The sequence below is a fragment of the Pipistrellus kuhlii genome, unplaced genomic scaffold (genome assembly GCF_014108245.1).
Source record: "Pipistrellus kuhlii isolate mPipKuh1 unplaced genomic scaffold, mPipKuh1.p scaffold_m20_p_4, whole genome shotgun sequence".
Taxonomy (NCBI): Eukaryota; Metazoa; Chordata; class Mammalia; order Chiroptera; family Vespertilionidae; genus Pipistrellus; species Pipistrellus kuhlii.
In genome coordinates, this window is record NW_023425540.1 from 52,088,483 (window position 1) to 52,106,417 (window position 17,935).

Here is a 17,935-nt window from a genome sequence, read left to right on the forward strand (position 1 = left end):
TCAGAGAGATGCAAATTAAAACCACAGTAAGGTATCACCTCACATCTGTCAGAATAACTACCATCAATAAATTAACAAACAAGTGCTGGCAAAGATGTGGAGAAAAGGGAATCCTAGTACATTGGTGGTGGGAATACAGACTGGTGCAGCCATTACGGAAAACAGTATGGAGTTTCCTCAAAACCTTAAAAAATGGAACTGTCTTTTGACCCAGCATTCCCACTATTGGGATTATATCCAAAAAATCCTGAAACAACAAACAGAAAGAATATATGCACCTCTATGTTCATAGCAAGCATTATTAACAACAGCTAAGATCTGGAAACAGCCCAAGTGCCCATCAGTAGATAAGTGGATAAAAAAAGCTTTGGTACCTTTTTTTTTTTTAATTGTTTTTTTTTTTTTTACAGAGGATGAAAGAGGGATAGAAAGCTAGAAACGTCGATCAGCTGCCTCTTGTTCAACCCCTACTGGGGATGTGCCCGCAACCAAGGTACATGCCCTTGACCCGAATGGAACCTGGGACCCTTCAGTCTGCAGGCCGACGCTCTATCCACTGAGCCAAACTGGTTTCAGCTATGGTACCTTTATACAAATGGAATACTATGGGGCTGTAAAAAGAAGAATCTCTTACCTTTTGTGACAGCAGAGGTGAACCTGGAGATTATTATGCTAACTGAAATAAGCTAATTAGAGGAAGTCAAATATCATATGACCTCTTTTATGTGGAATGTAAATAAGCAAAATAAACTGATGAACAAAATAGGTCCCGAAGCATAGATGCATGGAATAGAATAACAGATCTCAGCCGTAGTTGGTTTGGCTCAGTGGATAAAGCTTCAGCCTGCAGACCGAATGGTTCTGGGTTCAATTCTGGCCAAGGGCACATGCTCAGGTTGCAGGTTGATCCCTAGTAGAGGGCGTGCAGGAGGCAGCCTATCACTCATTCTCTCTCATCATTCCTCTCTAAAATCAATAAATATATATATATTTTTAAAAAGAATAACAGACCTCAGAAGCGGTGGGGCTTATAGGGAAGGGCAAGCCATTAACCAAAGAACATATATGTACACTAGAGCCTGATGCATGAAATTCATGCACAAGGCAGGGGCCATCCCTCCACCTGGCCTGCATCCTCACAATCTGGGACCCCTCGGGGTATGCCAGACCTAAATCGGCAGTTGGACATCCCTCTTCCAATCCAGAATGTTGCATGCACCAGAGACCACACTTTTCATACAGGTGAAAGGCATCTTGCTGTTGTAGGGGCAGCTACATTTTTTTTTTTTTTTGCCCTGATTATAAAAAGTAGTGCATAACATGATCCTTCTGAGGCAGTAGTACCATTTTCCCCATCCTATGGGTGGAAAAATTGAAGCAGAGGGGAAGTTAAGTAATAGGCTTTATCACACAGTTATAAGTGTCAGAATAAGGGCTGACCACAAAATGTGCAAGCCAGAGTCCAAGCATGTCATCGCTGCATCATCCTGTTTTCTCAGTGATAAGAGTAACCTTGCTGGGTTTTAATTTTTAAATCTAAGAGACTGTTCCCAATGCAGGTAGTCTTGGGGACACACATCATTTCGTGGTTACGTCACCATCTCCCATTTACAGTTTTATCAACAACAACAAAAATTCCGTCATTTCGATGTATTTACATATGTGCTTTATGTTTTTCAATTACCAGTATTTATTTACCACAAGTAAAGATCAGGAATTGTTATCTTTCTTTAGAATTTTTTTTACTGTTTCACTTCATTGCTGCTGTGTATGTGCTCCATGTGAGTGATGTAGGTGCTTAAGTGGATGAGTCCCAACTTACAGCGAAAATTGCTTTACATTGTGCTGTAGCAACAAGATCTCCAATGTTACCAGAGGACCTACTATATATAGGGCAGGGTCCCTAGGCCTGCCTGGCAATCAGAGCCATCTGTGGGGCGACTGGCAGGAGGAGCGATTGTGGGGGGAGGAGGGGAGGCCTGCTGGCACCTGCCTTGGCTAGTGGCCTGGCGCTGCCTGCTTGCCTGCCCTGCCCCTCGTCACCATGGTCAGTCGCCCCCCTCTTCAGGGCAACAGGCAAGTAGGGCAATGGGGCTCCCCCTTCCCCCTGCCACCTGCCTTGGCTAGCAGTCTGGTGCCTTCTGCTGGACAGCCCTGCCCCCCCCCCATCTCCGCAGCCAGTCACCTCCCTCTGGGGGGGAGGGGAGAAAGCAGATGCTCAACACAGGAGCTGCCCCTAGTTGGTCAGTTTGCATCATAGGAACCAATTATTCCGCCATTCGCTTGATTTGCATATTAGGGTTTTATTATATAGGATATGCATAGTCCATGTACACAGACAATAGTGTGGGGAAGGCCAGGGATGGGGATGAGGGATAGGTGAAAGGGAGCAAAGTGAGGGAAAATGAGGGACATCTATAGTACTGTCAATAATAAATTTGGAAAAAAAAAAAAAAAACACAACAAAGGAGGGCTGACCAAATAGATAAATTATCTATAAAATGAAATAATATAAGCATATTCTATATGTTTTTTTCATATATAACAACGTCCAATATTATTCTAAGTAAACAAAAAAGTAGAGATCCACAATTTTAAAATCTTGTTTCCTTAAAATATGCATTTGAATGTGTATGTGTAAATGTGATATGATTATATGAGTGTTAGTAAGGGTGTGTGAATAAGATTGTGTGCTTACTATGCAAAATATGTGTGCAATTATCTGATTATTTGTGATTGCTTGTATAAATATTTATATACATTTAAAAGCTTGAATATTAATAGTATATCTAGGTTATATTTTGAGCAATTTTTTTATTTCTTTTTTTTTTGTTGTTCCACTTTGTTTCCTTTTATTCCATTTTTGTTTTCTATCTTCTGAATGTCCTGCAAAGGACATATTAAAAATTTTAAATTAGGAAAAAAGATACAATACTTTAAAAGAGGCAAGTTGCCATTTAAAAGGCAGTATTTCAATATGATTCTTTAGTGCAGTGTTTTTCAACCTTTTTTGGGCAAAGGCACACTTGTTTCATGAAAAAAATCACGAGGCACACCACCATTAGAAAATGTTAAAAAATTTAACTCTGTGCCTATATTGACTATATATAAAGTAATTCTCTTGAATAGGAATCAAATAAACACAAAGAAAGTATTTTATAATTACTTTATAATGAAATATTAAGTAAACAAAATAGTGAAAAATTATAAAATTCTTGTCTTGTCTGCACCTACGGCACACCAGGCAACATCAGTGTGCCGCGGAACAGCGGTTGAAAAACGCTGCTTTAGTGGATCCAATTAATCTGACATACATCAAATAAGTTTATTTACTTGCCTCATAAGAAGAATACAATACTGGAAACATTATCTAAGTAACACCCTTTCTAATATATTATTTTAAAAGTGGTTAGCCTTACTTTGGGGGTATGTCAATATCAAGTGATGCCTACAAAAAAAAAAAAAAAAAAAAAAAAAAGAGAGCCCAGCCAGGGTGTGGCTCAGTGTTTGAGAGTCTACCCATGAATCAGGAGGGCAAGGTTCAATTCCCAGTCAGGGCAAATGCCTGGGTTGCAAGCTTGATCCCGTGAAGGGGGAAGTGTAGAAGGCAGCAGATTGAGGATTCTCTCATCACTGATGTTTCTTTCTCTCTCTGTCTCCCTCTTCCTTCCTCTCTGAAATCAACAAAAACTTATTTTGTTTAAAAATGCACCATATTAAAAGACTTGTATTTATTCATATTAGTTTTAACTACCATTGCCAATAACTAAACAGACCAAAATAGGCAGTTTTTTTACATTAGTATAGCCGTTACTGAATTATCATTAACATCATTATTACTCATTGCTCCTATTTACTGAGCACTAACCACACCAAACACTAGGTTCAGCCTAGTGTACAATCTCCCGCAAGATAGCAGTTTGTATCACCCTCATGATATAGTTGCATAAACTTGTCCAGGGTCACATACCAGTAATACTATTATACAGTGCTAAAGCAAAAATGTAAGCTCAGTTCTGTCTGCCCCTAATATTCCTGCTCTACTACTGCATACTTTCACTTAATATAGTGGGCCAATAGCATTAAAATTTAAATATATATATATTAAAACACACACTGGCTAATTTGTGCATTTCTTAAGAACACTAAGAAAATAGAATTTCCTCATTTTGTTCTTTCCACAAACCACATTTTAACCAACCTTTCTGAGGAAGCTACAAAAAAGCATTGCTTAATCTTTACCTCCCACATACACTACATCTGTATGTGGGAGGGACATGATCTACTTGAATACCCCGTCAAAGCATTCCCTTTTGCTCTATAAATTAAGATAAATAAGGCCTTGGCTAGTGTGGCTCAATTGGTTGGCCATCGTCCCATGCCCTAGGAGGTTGCCAGTTTGATTCCAGTCATGGGCATATGCTTAGGTTGCAGGCTCCATCTCTGGTCTGGGGGGTGAGAAGGATAGAGTGTAGAAGGTAGCCGATTGATGTTCTACCATTGATGTTTCTCCCTGTCTTTCCGTCTACCTCCTCTCTCTCTAACAATCAATAAACTATTTTAAAATAATTAAATAAATAAATAAATAATCCTGACATTTCACACCACCTTAGAAGTACGATACACAGTGAAATCACTATTTTAATAATTAAGACAAACACCAAAAGCTACTCTTTCTGAATAATCTTCTCATTTTAGCTTCCTGTTCACACTGTAAAATTTTCAAATCCTAATTCTTAGCCCAAAAAAGTTCATTTATGGTAAAAAAAAAAAAAAAAAAAAAAAAAAAAAAAATTGCCTCTGATAAAGGAGAGAAAATGCCCCAGATGGAGCTTAAGTACCAAAGACATTGTCTCGCCAGAGCAGAGCAGCTCAGACAGCAGACTTGCTCAGCTAAAGGAAGCCCTGGTCACAGGACTGCCTCACAATCCTGCTGTATCACAATGGAGCTGTTCCACAACCATGCTATATCACCACCATTCTCTATCATGCACTGCTCCTTCTTCACTGCACCCCAGATTGGGGATTCCTGTTGGCATCAATGGCCATCGCTGACAGTTACAATGGAATTAAATCCTAAGAAAAATAAAAGTTATTTTCTTTCATAAGAAGTAATATCAAGAACAGGCCAAGGAAAGTTAGAGCATCGTATATTAAATAACTCTTGAAAAATTAAGATTCTCGGCACAATATCTGTACCAATCTAAGCCAGTATTCCATACTCAAAAAAAAAAAAAAAAAAAAAAAAAGGCTTTGAGAATCCAAGATAAAAGACAAAACAGTAACTAAAAATTAAGTGCAATGTTGAGTTCTGCTCTAATTACTTTCCTAGTTTAACTTTATTAAGTAGTCACCTTGCATAACCATAGTCCTTTGTTGCAAAATTCTCCCTAAAATATCAATTTACATTAGAAATTCAGTGCTAAAGCAAAAAACTGTTGAGAGCTACCTTTTTTTAAGAGAAGAGGATGGGAAAGAGAAACAAGAAAAGAATACAACTTAAGGAAAGTTATTCAAATATTGGTCAATAAATAAAAAGAGCTTTGCCAAAACCGGTTTGGCTCAATGGATAGAGCGTGGGCCTGTGGACTGAAAGGTCCCAGGTTCGATTCCGGTCATGGGCATGTACATTGGTTGCGGGCACATCCCCGATGGGGGATGTGCAGGTGGCAGCTGGTTGATGTTTCTCTCTCATTGACTTTTCTAACTCTCTATCCTTCTGCCTTCCTCTCTGTAAAAAATCAATTAAAAAAAATATATATAAAAGAGCTTTACTGGATTAGTAATTATTCTCTTTAATTCCTTAGTATTTACTAATGACTAATGACACCCAGCCCAAAGTCTCAGAGAAAAGATTATTTTGCTTAACAAGATTAAATTAACACTGATCCAAAAGGAATTAAGCAGTGCTTAGATAAAAAGAAAATGTAATATGCTAAAGATTGATTTATTACATTTTTAAAATATTTAAGTTTTATCAAAATGTTGCATTATGTTAATGTAATGTTAAAATACATCAAAAGTGACAAAAAGATTTACTTGAAAATGTTTTCTGACACCATTTTATCTTTCAGGTTAACATATGCAAAAATTGGCTCTTAGAAGCATTCATATCTCTTAATTTTAATTCTTCCCCTTTTTTGTATACAACAGAAACCATCAAAACTTACTTTTAATAAATGTTTTTATCTCCCTTCAAATTAAGAAAATCACTTCTCACCCTTATATCTCCATAAAAGTGCCCCTTAAATAACACTTTCCCACCCTGGCTCCTGTGACCCAGTTGGTTGAGTATCTCCCTATCCACCAAAATGTCCAGTTTGATGGTCAGGGTACATACCATACCTAGGTTGCAGGGCAATGGGGGCCTGTGTAAGAGGTAACCAATCAAAGTTTCACTCTCATATCAATGTTCTATCTCTCTTCTCCTCTCTCCTTTCCCATCTCTCTATAATCAATAAAAAGCATGTCCTTGGGTGACAAATAAATAAATAAAATACTTTACAAAAGTACTTAAATTTATTTTTTTTTACAAAATAGAAAATTCAAACTGCTTCCAAACACACTTTTCTACCTTTTGCTAAGTCCTGACCTCCTTTTATATTCTCACTCCTATGGAAATGTTAGTATCATACTTCACATTTTGTTTTCTTCTACTTACCAACTATATTATACTACTTTAGTCTCTTCTTACAGAAATTATCTCATCCAAACTGAGCCTGACTTTGACTTAGCTCAGATTCAAAAACAAAGGCCACAAAATAGCACACAGGGAATATGTTAATTCTTTCAAGGACAGTTTCAAATTAAGTTACATGTATGATTTAATTAATAAAATAACTTCTTAATGTTATGTGCTCTAGGCAATTTATGTTATGTTACCTAAGAAAATGTACATCCCCCGGCTTCTAATTTATCTACAGGATGTTTCCAACTAATTTGTTTCCTTTTCCCACATCAATCTTCAGTTTTCTTCTACACTGAATAACTCAGATTTTGGTGATAGAATCCCATATTTGCAAAAGTAGATTAATTCACTTGAGCAGACTATTATGTTTTAAAGGAAGCACAGATCAGCCCTGGCCGGGTGGCTCAGGCGATTGGAGCATCATCTGTACACCGAAGGCTGCAGGGCTGATCGGGGTGAGGCACACATGGGAGGCAAACACTTCGTGTGTTTCTCTTTCCATCTCTCTCTGTGTCTGTCTCTGTCTCTGTCTCTCTCAACTTCCTCTCTCTAAAATCAATAAAGGAATATCCCAGGGTGAAGATTTAAAAAATAACAATAAAGTACAGACCATTATAACTGGCTATTTGTAACTGGGGGAGAAATTATTTAAATCATAAAAATATCTAAATTACTCAATATAGTTTAAAAAAAAAAGCCTACTACGAATAATAACAATTTAGAAAACATTTAACAAAGCATAAGAACTAGTATTAGTTTTGGTTCTTATTGAACATCTATGAAATCACTTTTAAGTTACTTCACCTCTTGTCCTAAAAGTTCTACATCGCAAAAACAGGGATTTCTGATTTCTAAAATTTCTTATGTTCTAAATGTCTGAGTTCCTTTAAATATATAATACAACTTCAGTCCTGAGTTTTGTATCTGTTACAGTGACAACACCTGCACATATATACCAACATATAATAATATTTCCATTAAAGAAATTTTTCAGGTAAAAATTCAAAATAGCAGCTGGCCATTTTCATATTGACTATGGGAGAGTAACTGCTATATTCCTTCCTAAAAGTCAGTGTGACATTATATATGAAAAATTAGAATGAGGAAGCCCTTCAAACCCAGTATTTGCACTTCTAGGAATGAAGACTAAAGAATGACTTGCACATTTACATGAACTTGTGAGTTCACAGATATATATTACAAAACCAGATATACAATACACTGCTCTATATAGTGTTCCACATTCTAGCAAAGGGCCCCAGTAGGTCAAGGCAAATATCGAAGAATCATTCTTCATTCCTCCTTCACAACCAATCCACTGGAAAGTCTGATCTCTTTTTCCTTTAGAATACACTGAAAATAGTCACTCCTTTCGATCTCTTCAGCTAACAACCCAGTCCCAACCACGTGGGTCTCACCTTGACTACTGTAAAATCCACCCGCCTGAGTGATTTCTTCCCACTTAATCTTACCCTTCAGAACCACAGGAGCCAAAATGATCATTTTAAATAAGACCATGCACTTCCCTGTGTAAAACTCTCTCTCACACTTTCCATTGCCCTTAGAGGAAAACCCATGCCTCTGCCTGCCTCTCCAAGCTCATCTCACGCCACGTTCTCCTTTGTTTTGATCATGCTAGGCAAAACTGAGTCATGAAACCTGCCCCGCTCTTTCCTGCCCCAGGTCCCTTGATCGAGTTTTTTCCCATCCTGGAAAGCATCTTTTTTTTAAATATATTTTTATTGATTTCAAAGAAGAGGAGGGAGACAGAGAAACATCAATGATGAGAGAGAATCGTTGACTGGCTGCCACCTGCACACCCCACACTGAAGATTGAGTCTGCAACCTAGGCATGTGCCCTGACCATAAATCAAACTGTGACCTCGTCGTTCATAGGTTGATTCTCAACCACTGAGCCTAGCCAGCAAGGCTGGTTAGCTTCTTTTCTTTTAAGGCTGGTTCCTCATTTTCAGTTATCAAAATAGCCTTCCCTTTGACACATATCTTTTCCTTTTGTACACTACTACTTTATACTATCTGTTCCATTCATACGCTCACCTCAATCTTTATCTTGTTTACTTACTTAATTTTCTATTTGTTCACACTAGTAAATAAATGCAGATGGCATCAACTATTTCACTTCTATTTTTCCAGCAACATATAGTTCATATCAATATTTATTTCACAGATGACAGACTAACATAAGGGCAACCTGAGTTCTTGCTTTCATTCGCCACAGGTAAGCTATTATTTAAAATAAGAGTCTTAGAGTAAAAATTTTACAGACAAGCCAATACCATTATCTAACCTACTTCAGCTAAAATATGAAAAAAATATCAGTAAGAATTTGGTGAAAATTTACACAGTATACAATAATGTACTAAAAGTTTATGATTTGGCTTCAGCAATCTTCTTGGCTTCATCTCTGGCCCATACTGTAACTTGTGACCATTTCCTTGTGGGAAATATAAATTATCCAGATTGTCTGCAACTCTGGGTGAATGGGACAAGAGACAAAGCTAAGAAGATTGCTGAGGACAGATCAGGCTTTTGTACTGGAATAGGTGATTATGGTTTACAGAGTAAGAGGTTTGTCATCAAAGTATGTGTACTACATGAACAAGTAGGGCATCTGAACTGCAAGAGTGTGAGATTAGACTCAGTACAAAGATTACCTCCTACATGCTATAAACATTGTAATGTTCTTACCATCATAAAATCAGTATCGTTTCTTGTGTGACAAACTAAAATTTATTAGATTTCAAAGGTGTTATACTAAAGCCTATACACCCTGTTCTGAAAACTACCCCAGTGAAATTATATTGTTGGCTTTATGAAATATTGTCCAATCTTAGATAATGCACTAGAATCTACAGAAGCCCTTTGGACCTTGGTGCCGCCCCAGGCTGGGGAGGGATGATTTGACATTGGCTCCAGGGTGTGTCCAGTCTGTCTAACCAAGTCCTGCCCTGCTGGCCACCTTCTAATTAATTTCCCTTCAATGTACACAAATCCATGCACTGGGCCTCTAGTCATTCTATAATTGGGAATTTGGTCTTAGGAAATGTTAACATTTTAATATTCATTTTTAATATTAATTCTCAAACTTAATCTTAACTTTTAAAAAGTAATGCCTAAATTGCAGAAGATCCCAATTCTACTTTCTTTTTACTTCACTTACCCAAGGCCCTGAAAGCTTCTGATTTGGTAACCCTCTATTTTATTCTATGTTACTATTAAGAAGCCAGAAGGACAATAGAAATGATAACATCTACTTTCACTAGTACATTCCTCTGGTAATACCATAATTAATTTTCCATTAAAAGTTATATTTTTAGAGAAAAAGAAAGAAAAACAAATAATAAAATTTCTTTTTTAAGACCCTGAATAATACTTTTGCAACTACATATTACTTTTGCACAACATATTATATAACTCCTGAAGTTCTGTGCCTCTGGGGACTCTTTTTTTGTGTGTGGAAGTATTTGTTACCAACTTTATTTGCAGGTGAATAGTACATTGACAAAACATATTTTGTACAATCAGGTCTGCACTTCCCCCACACACTGTGGTGCTAAGGAAGCTATAGTCCCTCCAACAGCTAGACAGTCCCAGATAATGATCTTATGAAAAACACTTTCTCTTCCTCCTCTAGGAACTCTTAAATCCTTCAGTTCTTAGGAGAAGCTTAAGTTCTAGAAATTTCACCTCTTTTTATCTCAAATCAGGAATAAACAAGTCTGAGTACAGAGCTGTAAGCACAGCAAATAAAAGCACAAAGGGAAAAACTATAGGTCTTAGAACCCCAGTGAGGTCACAACCTCAAAAATATGTCATCGTTTTTTTGAGGACTGTGTGTAATATGGGGAATGAGTATCAGAGGACTAAAAGTTTGGAACCACTGAAGAGAAGTCTGATGCACAATCTGTCTCTGTAATCTACAATACTTCACACAACTCCCATCACAACAAAGCACTGAGCAATGGAAGAGACCTTACCTTACTTACCTGTACAAGTGAGTTGCAATATGTAGCTAATGGCCTAGTTTCATACTACTTCTTAAAGTAAAACAAACAAAAACACAACAGAAACTTACCTTCAAAAGGGGACCCCAACTGGTATTTTCCACTAAAAAATTTTGGCAATGAAAATACGAGTGCTCCCAGTCCTATCATAAAAGATGCAAATGCAAGCCATCTTGGTTTGTGTCCTCTTTCGCCAACATATGAAACAAATAAAGACAACAAGCAGAATGCGATATCATAGCTTGATGATATCAGGCCAGTCAGGGAACTCTTCATTTCATAGCGCTTCTCAATAGTAGAAATACTAATATTTACTAGGCCATTTACCACAACACCTAAAAGAGAGAAAAAAAGCATGGCATTACAACTTTATCATATAGATGATTATTACCAGCACAATGTACCAACATTTGGTTGTTTGTTATTTTTTATATTTTTAAATGCACCAATTTAAAAAGACTCAAGGTTTCAAAGGTAGGAAACTCTAAACACACCTGCTCACAAACTCAGTTTGCTCTTAAATTGAACACTTGGGAATTTTCAGGTGTTAAATAAAATTGATGCTTACTACATCCTAAATTGTAGCTAACTTCATTTTTCTTTAAATGACAATCAAAAAGTGAGACTGGTAAAGTCTCATGTGGACAGTTTGCCAGTTTCCAATTGTACCATACTTTTACCACCCTAACTTAGAAGAGTACTAAAGTACAGCAGATTCCAAAGGTCATCTGAGCAATGCTCAAATACTTCCCAAGATATTCAGTCCTTAAACATATTTATATATAACAAGAGATCCTTGACTTAAGTCTTTAAAAGTTGAAATTGAGCTCTCAAGCCTCTTTTTCTTTCTACTGCTCTTGAAGATATCAAAGTTAAAGGTCCTGGAGCAAAGGTAAACATAAATTGCCCTAGCCCTAGCCAGTTTGGCTCAGCGGATAGAGCATCAGCCTGTGGAATGAAGGGTCCCGGGTTCAATTCGGGTCAAGGGCACATGCACAGGTTGTGGGCTCAGTTCCCCAGTAGGGGGCATGCAGGAGGCAGACAAACAATGATTATCATCATTGATGTTTCTATCTCTCCCTCTCCCTTCCTCTCTGAATTTAATAAAAACATATTTTTAAAGTAAAAACAAATTAAGAGCATTATTTCAACCACCGGGATTCTAAATCATAGAAAAAGTAAAATAAAAATAAAAAACCTTACACTTCATCTGTTTATTATAACTATGATGGAGGCATATAATGTAAAGAAGTAAAAGCTGTAAATCCAATTTTGATAGATGACAAAAATATCCTGTCCAAATATTGATTAAATTTAGTTCATACATTACTATAAATTGAAAAAAATGGCATCTGACCAAATTACAAAGTGTTTAATTAGTTATCCCTTTTACTTAAAAGAATATCATGAATTGTTTTCATTTGTTTATAAATAGAAAAAGTATACAGAAGTTATGATGTAATTTTTAAAGATTTTTCTTTATCAAGAAAACTGATAACAAGTTTCTAAAAGCTCTAATATACTTACATGCCAGTTTAAATCTATAAGTAAATTACAATTACTAACATGTCAATGAAAAATAAAGTATCTAAAGTACCTAGGAATGACAATTTAACTGGTATAAGGAGAAAAGAATATGAACACTTTCTCATCTAAAAATCAGCTTCCCAACATATTTACCATACTGATTACAAGTCATTCATTTGAACTCCTTGCCTTTATGGTAAAACTTCTGAAAACGTTCTTTTGTAAACTCTTATGGAAGTACTAGAGGCTTGGTGCACAAAATTTGTGCACTGGAGAGGGTGTCCCTCAGCCCAGCCTGCACCCTGGGACTCCTAGGGGTATGTCCTACTGCTGGTTTAGGGATTGGGCCTAAATCAGCAGTCAGGAATCCCTCTCAGTCCAGGACTGCTAGTTCCTAACCTCTGTTGGCCTGTCAGATTGCTGTAGAGAGAAGCCTGAGATGGCACATGGACATTATTTTAATTCTTATTAGCTGAGCCCAAGGGCACTGGCAGAATCTTTTTGTCAGTACTGATTTCTTATCTTTATCCATGTGCTTGGAATGAGGCACAAATAGGACCTTGACTTACCCAGATCTTGATATGCCAAATCTTGTACCAAAAAATGAAGAGCTTACCCAGATCCTGATGAATAGGATGTGGGCACACCCGAAACTCCTTTTGACCTTAAACTCCCCTTTGGAAACCAATAAATATGCTGCGACTTTCTCTCTATCAGAGAGATGGCGCCGACCTAGCACCCAGCTTTATGAATCTATTTCTGCCTCTTGTCTCTTTCTTTCTCTAATTTCTTAATCCCCAGCTCCTCCACTCAGGAACCTGTCGTTTTCCGTGCGGGACGCAGAAAACAGAGAAATTGCCCACCACAATTGCCCCTAACCACTTCTGCCTGCCAGCCTGATTACCCCCTAACTGCTCCCCTGCTGGCCTGATCGACACTTCACTGCCCAATCACCCCCAACTGCCCTCCCTGCCAGCCTGGTCATAGCAGTGGAAGCCGAGGAGCAGCAGCTGGGACCCCCACCTCACCCCACCCCACGGCTGAGGGAACTCCAGGAAGCCACTTGGAGCAGCAGCCGGGACCCACCCCCGAGAGGCCCAGGGAACTGCAGGGGCAGGCACAGGCACAGCTGGCCCCACTCTGCACTATGAAAGCCACCATCTTGTGACAGCATTATAGCATAAGGGTTAGTTTGCATATTACCACTTTATTATATATTATAGGATGGCACTTTAAGCTATGAATCTGAATGTGAATTTTATGCTGCAGAAGTTCCAAGAACTCTACTTTAAGAAGAAAAAAAAAAAAAGAAATTCTATGAAATACTGCATATTATGCTTGAAGTTAGGAAGTATGCTAGGAAATTATGTCCTAAGAGAAATCCTGTTTTTCGCTGAAAAATGTTGGGTTAAGACAGTGGTCGACAAACTCATTAGTCAAAATGAACCAAATATTAACAGTACAAGGATTGGAATTTCTTTTGAGCCAAATTTTTTAAACTTAAACTATATAGGTAGGTACATTGTTATTAACTTATTTAGGGTACTCCTATACTGGTCTTTGCTAAAACCTCAAGGTTCCAAAGAGCCACATGTGGCTCTTGAACCACAGTTTGCCAACCAGGGGGTAAAGTAAACTCACTTGTTAAGTTTTGGGGTTCTCCTGCAGTTTAACATGTATTCATATACAATGGAAATGGTCTTCCCAAGGATCATGTTTGAGAGAAAAGGTAATAAAGCGGGACCTCTGGGTAGATGTAGCTGCAGGCTAAACACGTTTTAAGAATGACAAGTATATTTTATAATAATTTTTAAAATGTTATATTAATTATAAAATTATGTCATCTGGAATAATATAGAAATTTTAGAATACCTTTTAAGAGAAAACACAAGAATTTTTTTGTTTAGGTCAAACTGTTATGGAATAAGAAGCTAGGAAAACTCCAGAACAAGCATAATAGGGAAACTATAATAGATAGCTACAGAGCAGTTTTCAGCTACACAGTTAAATCCTATTTTCCCTAAACCAAAGATGCTTAAGACTAAACGGTTTATAGCTTAAATCAACCTATTCAGAGAGACAGATAACAGAAATCCAATTAGTGCCTTTTCCCAACCACACCCATGGACTGAGAAATTAAGAGAGAAAAAATCTCATTTTGGTACAAGAGCATTAAGCTGATGAATTTTCTATTGATTCTCCCCTAAGACCTCCCCTAAAGGCCCAGCCTTTAAAACCTCCCATCCCATTCCCTTCCCCCTGTCTCTTCCCCCCAGGCACTATCTCCTAAACTTTAAGGGACCTGAAAAGACTTGCAACCAGGGGTGCAATGGCAGCAGCCGCTCATCCTGGGCTAACCTTCAGAACTTGTCTCCAAAACCCCCCTTTTCTCTAACTCCCCAGTGAAACAGGAATTTGGGGGGGGGGGGTGTGAAAAAGACAGGTTTTAGGAAATTTTAGAAACTAAAAGAACCATAGAAGCACAGGGCTGCAGAGCAGCAGAAGGTGTTATCTCCATAGAATAGGGGAGTGGAAAAACTACAATAGGTAGATTTCCACTGAATGAGGGAGCTGGGAACAGCAGAAGGTCTATATTTACAAAATAAAGAAAAGGAAGCCCTTCATCCAGAAGAAGAAAGCACACCAGGAATAGAAAGACAATAAGGAAGGAGGGTTCCACCTTTGAAACCAGCAGTTACTATAGTAACCAGTCCAAGGGAATAGTGATCAATCTGAGGGGTTATCAAAGCACCAAGATCTGCAGCCTTTATAAGCCACAGGGAAAAGGAACTCAGTGGGACCCTTTTCCCCTCCCCACGTGGGGGTCCGTACTTGTTTAATAAATCTCCACCTTTGCTATACCACCTCTGACCCTGGATTCATTCTTTGACTTCGGCTGACAAAGAATCCAGGTTCCAGTCCAAAAATTCTGCTTCACCAGTGAGCCAAAGCAGCTCAGCTGAGGCTCTCCTGTTGCTGCTGCTGTGCCCTTGTTTCACTGATCTAAGTATATTTTTGCTTTGGTCAATAAGTTCTTGCTTGCTTTTCTACACTTTGCCTTTTGATGGAAATATTTCCTTTAAGGAGACAAAATCCTGCCCTGGCTGGTGCGTTGAGTGGTTAGAGAAAGATCTGAAAGATCTTTCGCACTGAAAGATCTCAGGTTCATTCCCAGTCAAGGGCACGCACCTGGGTTGCTGGCGTGTACAGGAGGCAGCCTATCTATGTGTCTCTCTTACATAGATGTTTCTCTCCCTCCCTCCCTCCCTTTTCCACTCTCTCTAAAAATCAATGAAAAAATAATCACAGGTTTTGGACAACTGAAATCAAGAAATTGACTAGGATGAAGCTATTGAGAGAAAGTGAACTTTGGTGCGGATAAGAAAAGTGGAAAGGGAAATAGCTCTAGCATAAAACTATCTTTAGTAGAAAATCTGAAGTTAGCCCCACTTACAATCAGCAAATACTTAGCACCTAACTTATGCACAGCAAGGGGCAAGGGGCATTATGTTCCTTTGAAATAGGGGAGCAAATATGTTTATATTTATTCTTCTGTTAATCTTAGAAAAGAGAATTTCCAACCCCTCCGCCAAAGTTGCCAAAGTTTCTTCCATCAGTCCTTGCTTGCCTCCTTACACAATATTTTTAAAAATATGTACATATATCCTTAAACTCTAATTAACCTTCAGCATGTCCTTTCACATGCTCCTCCTCAATGCCTACACCTCCTCACTGTGTCATGTTCCTGTGGGTGTCAGTTCCCATTTCTCTCAGGCCCTGCATTAGACCACCCCCCCTCCCCCCCAGCTTCCACCTTCTCTATGCTCCCTGCAGGGAGCCACTCTCCTCCACCCTGATCCTCCACCCTGAGACTCATTCCTCCAAAGCAGCCTTAGGGGCAAACTGAGGGCATAAGCCTGGACTTGACCAGCAACTCCCAAGGGAACGTAAAAGAAACCCCTGAACAAAACGGAGGCTGCATGACTCTGCTGTTAGAAGGACCTCACCCTCCACATGCCTGAAATCTTTGCGAATTGCACTACACACTTGCGCTTTCATATAACTCGGACTACATATATAGCCACAAAATATTAGAACTTAATATCCCACCTATACAATACTACTCTACAAGCTGCTCCTTTGAGAACCAGCCTACCCTCACCTGCAAATTTCTTAATTAATACGTTCCAGGAACTGTAAAAACAAAAATCCCTTCAATTGGAGGTTTAGTAAAATGCATACTTTTGTCCCGTGGAACGAATCCCCCCAGAGATTATGGCTCCGATAATTTCAATCTTCCCCGGAGGGACCGAACCTGCTAAACCGAGGCAGGTAGGACACCAAGGAGCAAATGCTGCGTGCAAAGTTTTACAACATCTTAGCGACTACAGAGAAGCTGAAATGTGGAAGTCTGAGCCTCGCTGGTTACTGTGGACCGTAGCTCCTGCAAGACCGCGGCCCGGCCGCCTCGCGGGGCAGGCGGACCTGGCTCCTGCCCTCGCCCCCCGCCCGCACCCCGCACCCCGCCCCCGGGTCCGCCCGGCCCCCGCCCCCCGCGGCGCGGACCTCACCTTGGATGAGGGCCAGGAGGCAGTAGTGGATCAGAAAGCCCTGCGGCGTGTTGCAGGGCTGCAGGCACCGGGGTGTGAAGCTGCCCCACCCGCACGGCCCCTCCGCCTCCGACCGCGACTCCGGCCCGGGCGACGCTCGGGGGTCCGGGGCCGCGGCGGCCGGCAGCGGGGGCTGCGGGGGCTCCGGCGGCTCGGGCGGCAGCGAATTCTCCGTCCGGGAGCCGGCGGGCAAGGCGGGCACCTCCACGGGAGAGGGCGATGCGGAGACGGGGCGGCGCGGGGTGTCAGGGCTGGAGCTGAGGAAAGCCGGGTTCTCAATGCCTCCGCCGCGCTTCATGGTCCGGACGGGTTCCCTGCTTCAGGGTGTCTGAGCTGGAAAAAAAAGAAAGAAAGAAAAAAAAAAAAAAAAACCAGGTCCCGCTCTGGCTCCTCCCCGGGCAGGTGACAGCGCCCCCGTGCGGGGAGACCCCGCCTCCCCGCTTCCTCTCCGGCCTCGCCGGGGCCGCCGGGCGCCTCCTGCGCCGCCTCCCGCGGGCGGGTCTCACCTGCCGCCGCCGACCCACCGGGTGCGGGGCTGGGCGGCGCCCAGGTGAGGAGGCGGGAGGGGCGGGAGGGAGGGAGGGTTCGCCGGCCCGCCGCCCTGATCCTGGCGGGATCCCGGGCAGCGGGAACCTAATAGAGGGTGTAGGAGGCTGGGGACCCTAAGCTCTCCCTGGGAGCTGGCAGCAAAGCTGTGAACACAGTTGCATCAGGAGATCATTGAAGGAAACATCCCGCGGCTCTCTTCCCGGGCTGCGTGTGGACTCCAGGAACCTAGCAGCCACAGGTACAGTGCTTTGGATTCAGAGAGCATCCTGGTGAGACCTCTACCTGTCATCTCCCTAAAAAAAATTCCTCCCCGCCTCCTCCCCATCGTAACATAGCCGCCTTTTTTCCTTTGACTTCCCCCAAACCGAGAGGAAAGGAATTAAGAAACTTTAAAAAGCAGGCATGTGACTTCTACCTGTGGAATAAATTTTTAAAAGCACACCGAAGAACTGAACACCATTTATACGGTAGTGGTTACAACTGATTCATTCATTCGTGGAAATGTATTTACTTCCTGGGTGCCAAACACTGTTCTA

The 17,935-nt window shown here is 40.3% G+C and overlaps 1 protein-coding gene across 1 annotated transcript in view; it reads right to left on the reverse strand.

Moving 5' to 3' along the window:
• The window catches only part of SLCO4C1 (solute carrier organic anion transporter family member 4C1), a 55,675-nt gene extending 38,342 nt beyond the window's left edge, over positions 1-17,333 (reverse strand). The window contains exons 1-2 of the mRNA XM_036410355.2: positions 16,812-17,333; positions 10,785-11,048 (exon numbers count right to left, since the gene is read on the reverse strand). Coding sequence (XP_036266248.1) covers positions 10,785-11,048; positions 16,812-17,148 — 601 coding nt within the window. The 5' untranslated portion in view covers positions 17,149-17,333. The remainder of the gene's footprint in view (positions 1-10,784; positions 11,049-16,811) is intronic.
• Positions 17,334-17,935: the final 602 nt, after the last annotated feature.